General features: G+C 39.4%; 1 protein-coding gene across 1 annotated transcript in view; it reads left to right on the top strand.

Moving 5' to 3' along the window:
• Positions 1-1,891: 1,891 nt before the first annotated feature.
• LOC111224101 (CD151 antigen-like) overlaps positions 1,892-12,104 on the top strand; it is a 23,138-nt gene continuing 12,925 nt past the window's right edge. The window contains exons 1-3 of the mRNA XM_022748502.1: positions 1,892-2,092; positions 5,895-5,979; positions 10,426-10,617. Coding sequence (XP_022604223.1) covers positions 5,896-5,979; positions 10,426-10,617 — 276 coding nt within the window. The 5' untranslated portion in view covers positions 1,892-2,092; position 5,895. The remainder of the gene's footprint in view (positions 2,093-5,894; positions 5,980-10,425; positions 10,618-12,104) is intronic.

The raw sequence follows: 12,104 nt of genomic DNA on the forward strand, positions 1-12,104 counted from the left end.
TGTCACCAAAACACAAAAGTGTGTGTGTGTGTGTGTGTGTGTGTACCTGAAATGAAGGCTGACTCCAGAGGCGGACGTGGCTTAGTGTATCCTTCCTAATGATGCCACAAACAACACAGTGTGCTGCACAGTCTGACAGCTTGTGTTTGTCCTAGCAACAGGTCTGCCCCCCCCCCAACCTCTCTAATAGACAGGCACAAGACTTTTGTCATGACATACTTTGAATTGTGGTTAGTTTTTTGTTAACATACACCTCAATACTGCAGCTATGACTGAACGTAGGATTAAAAAATAATAAGCTTACTGGTGTCTACTCCTGCGACCCTGATGCATCATGTGACCCTAGCAGCCATTTCTTTGATAAAAACAGTAAAGACTTTAAAGCCAAAAAATAATGTAAAATCCAAAGTGTGTGTATTAATTACAAAAGACAACAGGTTAAAGCTGAATGAGAAAAGTGATGATGGGCTCTGAGTGGACGCCGTCAGCAGCTTCCTGTGGGGCTTTTTCAGTCACATTTCCATTCAAGATTACGGTAACACTTCTAGGAAGGACACCTGGAGCCCTGCCAGAGGAAAACCACTGTCATCTAGTGGCAAATGTGCATTACTACATGCACACACAAAACAATGCTGCACCATTAACCTATACTGGAAAGTACATTATGTGTGAACTGTCCTGCAGTCAGATGGTTTTTATTAACTGGATTAAGTCCAATGTTTGTTTGGGGACATGAAATGTAGGAAACACTTTCTGACAAGGTACCATTTATAAACACTTGTGATTATAGAGACTTTATAAAGTGCAATTAATAGCTTTATTAATGTTTCGTAAATCATTCAATAATACTTTATAGATCAGTGATAAGCCATTAATAATCGTGGAAACTCTTCCTTCAGCATGACAACTCAAAATGGAGACATCTCCAAGACATCAAGTCTGCAGTTATAAATGTTAGTAAGTCATTAGTAAAGGATAATGGAGTTCCTTATTCGTAAGGGTTAGGGTTAAACAGCCAGCTAAGAAAAAACTGGCATCTATCTATCTATCTATCTATCTATCTATCTATCTATCTATCTATCTATCTATCTATCTATCTATCTATCTATCTATCTATCTATCTATCTCTACAAGTGGTAAAATGTGTAGCTGCAGTTTCAAGCCTTTAGATCTTAGTACTGGACAGTCTGTGAGGCTCCATAATATGAAGCACCAGGTTAATGAAACGTGTAACAGTAGTATAGTACAGGTTTAAGGGTTCTCTTATTTATTTACTCTTCACATAATTTGCTATATTGCACATTATTTCCCCCCCCTCACTTGCACAGCACATTTTGGGACAAATTGCAAAAAAAGTGAAAAGGTCTTCTTCTATTTCTCTTCCAAGTAGAAAGTCAGACAGCGATGATCTCAGCCTTTTGAGAGTTGGTCATTTAGCTTTCCACATTTCTGATCTGAAACTCAGATTAAAATCAGGATTCTGACTTTTTTTCTCATAGTTTTTTTTTTTGTGAAGAATTCTAAGTTTAAAAGCAGAATTCTGAAATAAGAATTGACCTTTTTTCCACAGAATTATGAGAATAAAAATCAGAATTCTGAGTTTAAAAGCAGAATTCTGAATTGAAAATCAGAACTTTGAGATTTAAATTCAGAATTCTAAAAAGGAAAAAAAATAATGATACAATTAATTACAACAAACAATTTCACTTCCGTAACGTGAAACTACCAGAATAGAAAACTGTAAAAGTTCATATAAATCCCTAAAAACCCGCAGACTGTTCTCGCGCTTCGCTCCCTCTGTGTTTGCCCTGCTCGCACCACACTGAAGGGAAAGAAAGAAAGAATTGCCCCGGGACAGAAAAAAAAAAAACACACCCAGAAACATGCAAGGTGGCCCGGGGTGGAGTCAACAGCAGCTCCAGCCTCACTCAGTCCGTGAGCTCAGCACTCTGATTTTTCTGCCCTCCAGCTTCACTCGGCTGCCGGAGAGCTCTTTACCCGAGAACAGTGGAATGAAAACAGGATATTTTTAGGATTATTCCCCCGCACATTTCATCTCCGAGCAGCGACAGAAGAGCGGAGGACACAGCAGGTAGGTGAGAGCAGGAAGTGCTCGGTGTTAGCCTACACTGCGGTGCCGCATCGGCCGGACGGGGAAGCGTTATTGTCGTCTTTCGCGACGCAGCCGGAGCATTTTGCAGCTTTCCACGAGCACACACTTACCAAACAAGTTTTAATCGGGCTGTTGTGATTTAGAAAAGTAGGTGGTTTTGATAAGAAACAAGCCGTTTTCCTCACAGTTAAGAGCAGCAGCATTTGAAGAGCAGTAACTTTAGCGTTAGCTTAACGCAGGCGAGGAGATGCGCTGTACGATAGTTTAAAAACCACCGAGAAAACACGCTAAAGTTTGGTTTTTCTTTGCGGATAGAGCGACAATTTAACACATAACGATGTTTATTCTGCGTATTGAAAACACACGAGGCTTTTACACGGTTGTAACGAGCTCTAACCGTTTACAAACCACTAAGACGTTACTTTCCAGCGGTTTCACAGATGAGTCGCTGCGGACACGGTTGTGATTTGAAATGGAAACGTTAGTTTAACGTCTCCCTGTCAGAACCAGGTCAAATACTCAATAATCATCAAATCTTATTCTTGTTTTTACTATAATTGTTCCAAAGTTGCAACCATAAGTCGATTAATCAGTCGGTTGCTGAAGATAATTAAATATTTATGATAACTATATGTGTGTTAATTGAATAAATGTAGGTTTTGGACTGAATATGTCATCTCTTAGGACACTGTGGTTGACATATTTAACTATTTTTTAAACAAAAATCTAATTAAAACCAAATAATTTCACACACTGGCTATAATCAAACAGCCTGGTTGCTATGTCCCTGGTGTTTTTCCTGTGTTACAGTGGAAATGTGATGAGGTTACACAGGTGTGATTCATTAATACTTTAAAACGTGACTCACTTGAATCCGATGAAAGGATGTGTTCACACTGGTGGCACAGATTTGGCAAAATCACACCCAAATCAGATTACCTGCTGTTCAAAGTCTGGACAGGGTAAAGTGGAGTTTCCCCACAGTTACAAGATCAGGTAATTTTTTTGTTGTTGAATCGATCAGTCAATCCACAGAAAATTCACAAATCAATCATTCAGGGATTCATTTCAATGATTTTTCAAAAATGCACAGTCAACATTTTTTTCTTGAGGATTTGCTTTTCTCTGCATTATATCATTGGACACTGAAAATCTAAACTGAATATAAATGAGATATTTGAATATATCACTGAGGACCCTTCCACTATTTTTTTTGTCATTGAATAGAAAGTTGAAAAAGATAATCAACAGATTATGATTGATAATCAAAATAATCATTAGTTGCAGCATTAATTTGTTCAAAAGACAGTGTGTACAATTTTAATGTTCTTGTGGTTTTCCAACACACCTGTACCTGAAGACCTCAGTGCGGGAATAACACTTCAATAATCTAATCGCAGGTTTGGTTTGAAGTCCATGAACAGCAGCAGTGTTAGCTCTGCATATTAGCCAAACTCATGTTGCTCCTTTGGCTAAGACACTAATTATTTCTGTAACAGCAGGAGGATATTTAATGGGAAAGTGCTGCAAAATTTGAAAACAGCTGGAGTCTGAAACGTGTCCTGGTGCTGGGATTAAACCTGTGGCCTCTAAATTAAATTAAAAACAGCAAATTTGAATCATCAGCGTTATTTTATTTATTTATTTTTTTGTATAAATGTTTCTTCTGTGTTGAAATATTGATAAATCTAAGATATGACTTTGTATAATAGTTGACATTGTAATTTGGTAACAGAGGAAACCAAATGAGAAATACTTTAAAATCGTTTAATATCTTGTAAAACGAATGCTGACAACTTGTAGATGAAAATCTGTGTTTGGTATAAAATATAAAACTCTTGGTTTCTGCTCAAAATTATCATTTTTTTTTCTCCACCCAGTCTGAAAACACCTCAGTCTACCTTCACTAACACTTAAATAAATCTCTTTACTTATGCAGATGATAAAAACCTTTCTGGACCTGTTCCAAGTATTTCACGCCTGTAATCTCCCGGGGTTTAGACCAGACAGCCATTAACTCAGGAAGAGTGACGGGTGATACATAAGACCTTTATTTATCAGGCGTCAGTCTTATTTAACGTGCTCCTGAGTAAAGGTATCACATCCTGAGAAAAACTAAAGGTAATAAGATGAACTGTTCTCTCCTTCTATAGTGTTTTTTTTTTTTTCTTCCATTTTCCAAAGAAAACTTGTAAACGTCTTAAACAGGAAGTTTCCTTTCTTGACTCAGCTGCTCTGAGAAGTAAAAGAAGGCGTCGCCAATTAAGTCTTGTTAGAATTTAATTAACAGGAGCACGTTAAGAGGGCCCACCATAACAGATGGTCAACAGACATGCTCACTCATTCATGCAGTGCACTCCTCTGAATTGACAGTAGTGTATATGGGGGTGGGGGGGCCAGACGGGAGCGTCAGGAGGGGAAGATGAGAGGCAGTCACAGGAGGGCGAGTCTGGGCTTGACTGGCAACACAGCCAAGAAAATTGTGGGGGGAAAAAAAAAAAAGAAAGGATGTGAGACTCAGGGAACAAAGATTACATGAAGGCAGCAAGAAGCAAGTGTTACATGATGATCTATAAATCTTTAAAACGTCGTGTTTGACGTTGTTGTGGTGAAAACGGTGTCAAATTTTAATACGCTGCTGATTACTGTGCTTTAAATACAGATTTAAAAAAACAAACAGTGAGTGACATGTTTAAACCATTCAGAGCCAGAACAAGTAATTGTTTTAACTTAAAACCGTCATTCATCCGATCTTTGAAAACACACCCTGCTGAAAATTTTATTAATTAATTACCCGTAAAAGGAGAACGACTTTGTTCCCCGAAGCGTTGGATGTTGGTACCAGGCACCAGAGAGGCGGGTGGGTATAATTTCCAGCCTTTGGCTCCGACTCTCGGCTCCTGCTCAGTGCTTAGTCATGGATCTCTCTGCATACACATGAAATAGCTCAGCGCGCTGATTCTGCCTACACTGCTGATCTGATGCTCACTCCCCCTCGGCCTGCGAGAGCCCTGTAACGTCTCATTTGTTAAAAGCATCGCACAGCAGCAGAGAGGCTACCTTCTTTTATTTGGTATGTCCTTCAAGCCGGCCGGCCGGCCTGCAACACACTTAATTTAACTTATTTATGTTCTATATCATTCAGTTTAGTGCTGCAACAAGTAGTCGAGTAGCTGATCAACAGGAAATTAATCTGCAGCAATTGATTAATTGTTTCCAAAATGCCAAAAATTCTCTGGTTCCAGCTTCTCAGATGCTGCTTCTCTTTGTCATGTGACAATTAATTGAATATATTTGGGTTTTGTGTTGATGATCAGACAGATTTCTGTTGTTTTTGCACAGTTTTAAAAAAAAAAACACATTATAGACTAATTAATTAATTGAGAAAATATTTGATTTTAAAAATGGTCATTTTTACCATCAACAAATTAGTAACTTTTCTTTTTTCTCAGTTTAATCAGTTATGTTTTAAATCTTACTTTAATCTGTATCTGGACACTGAATGGAAATTTTATTTTATTTTTGTACATTTGCACAAAATAAATGCATCAGTGCTTTTTACTTTTTTTGTCGAGGTCAGTTTTAGAAAGTCTTGAATTTAGGCAGCTATCCTGTGCAGCTTGCAGAAAAACAGTTTCATATTTCTTCAGGTTTCAGAACTAAAACTTCAACAAACTAATTTCTTTACATATTAAATCCAGATCGCAGAAAGTTGAACGAGTCTGTGTTTGTCACTTTGATCTTTTACTATCAAGTTTTTAAAATCTGTTGTCTTCTGCAGCATGGGGGCGTACGAAGAGAAGAAGGAAACATGTGGAACCATCTGCCTGAAATACGTCCTGTTCACTTTCAACTTTCTCTTTTGGGTAAGTTTCCTCTCAGACCAAGTGCTTGTTGTGTTGGTGTGACGAGCTCCTCCAGCAGCTGCATACTTTGAGTTTTCCCAAAAATGCAGGCGTGTCCTTACGACATTCATGACCTGGTTATGGAACTTTGTTTTGGCCGAATGTTTTTTATTTAATGGTTTTCACGACATTTTATTCCCCAACTGAATCTTGGGAATCAGTCGGAGAAGTTTTAGATAAACCTCCCAAGGTCAGACAAAGGATAAGAAAACAGAAGGAGAGCAGTGAAGTCATTTTGCCAAACTCTCCATAGTGAGCACGATGCGGTTTACACACCCAGTTCCACTTTGACCTTCTGTACTTGCCGTAGTTTTGCACTCGCCGATTTCCTGTCGCATTCAAGTCGCACCTTATTAAAAAACTGATCATGTTGGTTTTCAGATAATCGGCCCCTCGTTCGATTGGTGGAGTCAAACTGTGGATGTTGCGGTTATGTCGTGTGTTCCTCAGCCAGCTGGCCATCTGTGCGCAAGATGACTATTTAATTAATTAGTTTAATTGTAGGTTAATTCAACTAACGATTGAAAACAGACTTAATGAATAGCCTGAGGTGTTAGCTTTATGTTTTCCACTGAAACTGGGTCAGAGTTTGGTTAGAAAGCAAATCTGTCTAACTGGTTAAACAGCGGTGTGAGAATAAAAGGAGCCGGAGGGATCAACACAGATGTTTTGGTCATTTATCAGCCTAAGCCGTCCAGATTGTGACGTTGATTAAACTAGAATGAATTCAGAAAACACATCCAACTCAGCTCCTGATAAAACCAGGAGAGGATATTTCAAGTTGTAAATGAGACTTGATATTGATCGTGTGCTGGTCTCCAGGTGATGTGAACACTGGGTGTGCGGTCAGGGACAATGAGACACCAGGAGAAGCAGAAGTCCAGTTCCATCCAATTCTGATTTATTGTAGTCCTTCAGGGTTATATGTACAGGTAGACAGGTAGACAGGTAGACAGGTAGACAGGTAGATGGACGACAACTAAAAATATAAGTTATGAGTTAATGAGCCACACGATCTGACCAATCAGACGAGGGAATGTTCTCACCTGGTTTGTAATTATGCATTTTTGGTTCACTTGAATTTTTCTCTGTGTGCAAATAAACCGAACCTGCAACTTTACAAACTCATCACCTGAATCGTAGCAGAGCCATCGGACTTTAGGTGTGAAAACGTCCACGCACTACGTTTTCAACCAAAACCAGTCTCCGTCCAGTCTACCACACCTGAAAACACATTTACACTTACCTGCGCAATCACGTGGGCGCGTGCGAGCCGGTGTAAACAGGAAGCAGATTGTCCAGACAGTTCTGTGTTAAAATGCAGAATATAAGTGAACAACAGCAGCTGCTAGCAAAGACAGCAAGGTCAGTAACACTTGTAAATCATTAATCACATTAATTAGAACGAATCAGGGAGCGACCGTGGGTGTCTACGTCATCGTTTCCAAAAGGTCTCCGTATTCGCTCGTCCAGACGACAACGCAACCCTGAAGTTTTCAAACTAAATCCGGTCCAGCAGCGTTTCCAAAACTCCAGTGGTGTAGGACGGGAGGCGGATCTGTAGCTAAAGAGATAAACGAAAACGTATTAGTGTGGACGTAGCCTCAGACAATCAGGAGAGCCCAGGGTTCTGCTGCAGGTGGGCAAAGGGGCTCACACCTGACGTCAGTCCTCTGTGTGATCTGATTGGTCCAGCCCCTCGTTTAGACCTGCTCTTCACAACACAAGTCTTAACAAGTCAAAGCTTTCCTTTTCTCCCCAAAAGGACAGTAATACATACAGACACAGAATGAATAATTTTGCTTTTTTACATGTTATAAAAAATAAGAATTGGCTGATAAAACTCTGTCTGAAACGTCAACAAAGCATTTTTTGATTCAGGCCACAGAGAAACGCCTGCTGCTATTCCAGTTCACAGACTCAAAGCCAAGTTGCATTCTTCCACAGAGGACACAGAAGACGCATTCACAGACTTAATTCCTCCAAACTTTCCAGTGTTGAGAATGTAGGAGGAAAAACACTACAAATAACTGATCCCATCGTGTTGGAGAGCGAGTCGGACGTCAGCGTGGCAGCCTTACTGTCCAATCATCTCGCAGCTCTGCCCGTTTGTGATAATCATCTGTCTGCCAGAGAATCAAACCGTACTGCAGTCTTTACTCTGACAACCATATTTATATTTCTGAAATCTTTTAACCTTTGCCTTGCAGTTATTTCCATTGTCTCTTGTGATTATTAGATCATTTTTTTTCCCTCAAGCTCCATCATCATGAATCTCAGTTATTGTAAATACAGTTGTTTCTGCCTCTGGACTTGAACTTCAGACAACAAAATGAACAAACTGCAGCAGTATAAAGTCATTTACTGAATGGCAGCTGTTCGTTATTTACCTCAGGAGTAACATATGGTCACAATGTTTTTTACTGAATTTTGAGGAGGATTCAAGACACCAAATTGAGTAAAAAAAGAAATGAATGACAGGTGTTGCAGCGGGATGAGACAGAGTTTTGTTTGTCTTATCGTCGCTATCATGTTTTAGTTATTTAGGTTTACAACACGTACAGATTCAAGCAGCAACCTCTGCCTTGTTCTGACTCGTAGATGGAAATTAAACCTGATCGGCCGTCAGACCTCGACCACTTACTGCATCTTGAACAAACCGTGTAATCTTCAAGGTCGAGGAGATAACTTTGAGGGAAACAGTGCAGTGCTTTTATTGTGTGAGCAGTGTTTTTAATAATGAGTATTACTGCAGCCCCGATGATCACCTGCATTTAAGACGAGAATAAAAATGCAGAAGCATGAAATACATGTGCGTTCATTTGTGCACAAAGACACTGAAAACAATAGTGTCATCCAGCCAATAGAGGATACTCACTGTGTTTCAGTTTCATCAGTTATGGCTCCTCACCATTTTCTTTTTTAAAAAACATTATTTTAAGATGTCAGATTGAAATCCAGCGTTGTTCCTTCAGTCACCCAGTAACAGATGAACTATAAAGACCAGTCGTTACCTCCTGCTGCCACCAGGTGTCGCCAAAGCTCGAGTTCCCTTCACTTGTGCAGCTTTCAGTTACTTTTGGACAGGATTCACTAATTCCTGCGGTTCATTCAGTTTTAACAGCAGGTACAGATACAACGAGCATCGTGTTCGCCACATGGAGCAGTTACTGCAAAGACCGAACCACATCCTGCTGCTTTACACTGCGGATCGCTGGGCCAGAGGCTCAGTGCAGGTAGCAGCAGGATTCATGAGATGGTTCATGTATGAAAAATAAAGGGAGAAATTAATGAGAATTTAGAAAAATATTGTTTGATATTATCACTTCTTTTTTTTTTAAATGATCAACAGTCAGTTGAAAATCTCTTAAAGGGAAATCAGGGGTCACTTCTCTCCTGTCATGAAGCTGCTGTTTAAGGCCTCTAACATTAACTTGAACTGTAGGAAATGAGTTAAATGAAAAAATAAAAAGTAAAATGAAATAATAAACATGCAGTATTGTAACAAAAGGTAAAGTTAAGTGGTGAGTAAAGCGCTGTAGTTACTGCTCTGTGTGTTTTCTGGGTGTGGTTCAGTCTGACTCGGTGTCTAGCTTCATCTCCCTTTATAAATTAAATCTAAATTAGACAGGTGGTTGGATTGATGGCTTTGGCGTGGTAACAGATTTCTGTTGCAGTGCTGCACCATCTGCTGACTCCACATGGTAATATCATATTGATTTAATTTACCTCACATTCTCTTTAACTGTTGGCTTAGATAATGCTGAAGATGTAGGACAGTGGTTTTATGATGGATTGAAACATTGATTCTTAGTTTTAGTTTTGATTAGTTAGTCTGTCCTGTGGGCAGACTTTAAAACACAAGATTGCTGTGTCGCAAAACCTTTTTAAAATGCTCAACTGGCAAATTTTTGAAAAAGTATAATGAGTATTTTATTTATTGATTAATCTGCCACTTATTTTCTCAATTTAATGTCACAGAGCGCACGGTGGTGTCTGAAATGTGCTTGTCTTTGTCTGAGCAACAGTCATTTATGACCGAGAAAAGGATCCTCTCATTTAAAGAGCTGATCAGACTGAAAAGATTAGTAGTCACAGATTGATTTTTCCTGTCAATCAACTAATCAGATTCACAATTATCTTGCAGCATAAACTGGCTCCAGATCAGATTATCTGGTTCGGCAGCGGTGGGTCGTTTTTATCAGCTCACATTCAACCATTAGGTTTTAATTTCAGGCTCCTCTTTATCACTTTGAAGCTTCCTTGGGTGATAAATAATTTAAAGCCTTTTTGTCACTCTGGGTTTTTGTCTGCTCGGTGTCGAACAGTTCGCTGTTTCAGGGATCAGACTCCTGGTTTTTTTTTTCTTGCTCCAGTTCGGACTCTAATCATCCGCTCCTCTCCCAGTTGGCAGGGGGCGTTGTGATGGCGGTGGGCGTTTGGACCTTGGTTGAGAAGAGCGACTACATTAGCCTTCTCTCCTCCAAGACCTACGCTGCCTCCGCCTACATACTGGTCCTGGCTGGAGCCATCGTCATGGTAACAGGCGTGCTGGGCTGCTGCGCCACCTTCAAGGAGCAGAGGAGGCTACTGCGAGTGGTAAGAGATCACGTCGGGGTGGAAGAGATAATAGAAGCTGCACATATTTTGTGAAAGTGTGTGAAGACAAAAACAAAATGAAACCAAACACAGCGGGAAAGAGGAAGAAAATGTCATTATGTTGATCTGTTATTTAGAAGTAAATAAAGTTATAAACATCCACAACTCAAAGACTCGATCTGCGATCACCTGTTGTCGGGTGAGAAGCCAGGATTGGTTTTCAGTGGCAGCTGCTAAATTAACATTCACTACACATGAGCAGCGGGAGATATGAAACATTGATTCCTGATTGATATTGATTCGTTCTGACACCGCGAATTCACAGCTGTAACAAAACAGCAGTCTCACCCGATTATCCGCACGCAGCCTGATCCAAACGCTGCAGGTTCTGATTATGAATTAGCAGCTTGATGCATTTCCCAAATATTGATTCTAAAAAGGGTTTTAACTGGGAGACTCTCCTGTATTTAATGTGCTGCAGTCAGCTATCAGAGCGACGTGTCTCATCGCTCTCAATCTTTGCAAAGTCGGCGGTTCTGACATTAATTAGCTGCAGCTGATTTAATCTATCGCTGGTATTGTTGGTCATTTTAACAGCTTTAAACGAGAAGCTCGCCAACACTTCCTGTGTGTTTTCATTCTGGTCTTTGCTAATAAAAATAACGCGGAGAGAGAAAAAGTTTAGTGGGAGATATTGGAGCGTCGGAGCTTAATGAATCTGTGTGACCAGATCCAGCTGTCAGAACCTAAACACACCACTTATTAGTCTTTTTTTGTTTCCGTGCCAACACCGCCCCTCGTCTTCTATGGTTCTAGAAGATGTGGAAGAAAAAAACAAGGTCAGAGGAACATTAATTGGTTGGTCAGTGATTTAGAAATGAACGAAGCTCAGGCCAAATACTGGGAGAAAAAAAAGTCACAAGATAAAAATAAAAGTTTTTAGTTTGAGTTTTTTTTTTTTACCATATTGATTTGAATTGACTTTATTGCTGTAAGAAGAAATATTGTTAAGAACTTGTACGGGTTAAAATGACAATGATGACGTGACGCTAGCGGTAAAAGTTTAATTTAAAGTTTAAACTGCTAATATATCTGTAAAAATGAGAGGAAACCAGTTTAAACTAGAGCGTCTTACTGGTATTCTACTATCTAAAAAGACATGCTTATAATTTATTTATTTATAATTTATTTTTTTATTCAGTTAGATCCCCCATTAGCCACGGTGTTATAACAATGGCTGCTCTTCCTGGCGTCCTCTGTTCAATTCAGAAACGATTCTTCAGTGACAACAGATGCATCAGTGCACATCTGTATTTCATAATTTCATTTCTTAACAAATGAGAGAAGAAAACTTTCCACATTTCAATCCAGTGGGAAGAAAAAGCTCCTGTATCCATTTACATTTCATAAAACTTAAACATAAAAACCTCATAAACAAGAAAGTCATAATGATTAAACAAATTCTACTATTTTCTGATGTCAGGATA

The sequence above is a fragment of the Seriola dumerili genome, unplaced genomic scaffold (genome assembly GCF_002260705.1).
Source record: "Seriola dumerili isolate Sdu_G_001 unplaced genomic scaffold, Sdu_1.0 BDQW01000011.1, whole genome shotgun sequence".
Lineage (NCBI taxonomy): Eukaryota > Metazoa > Chordata > Actinopteri > Carangiformes > Carangidae > Seriola > Seriola dumerili.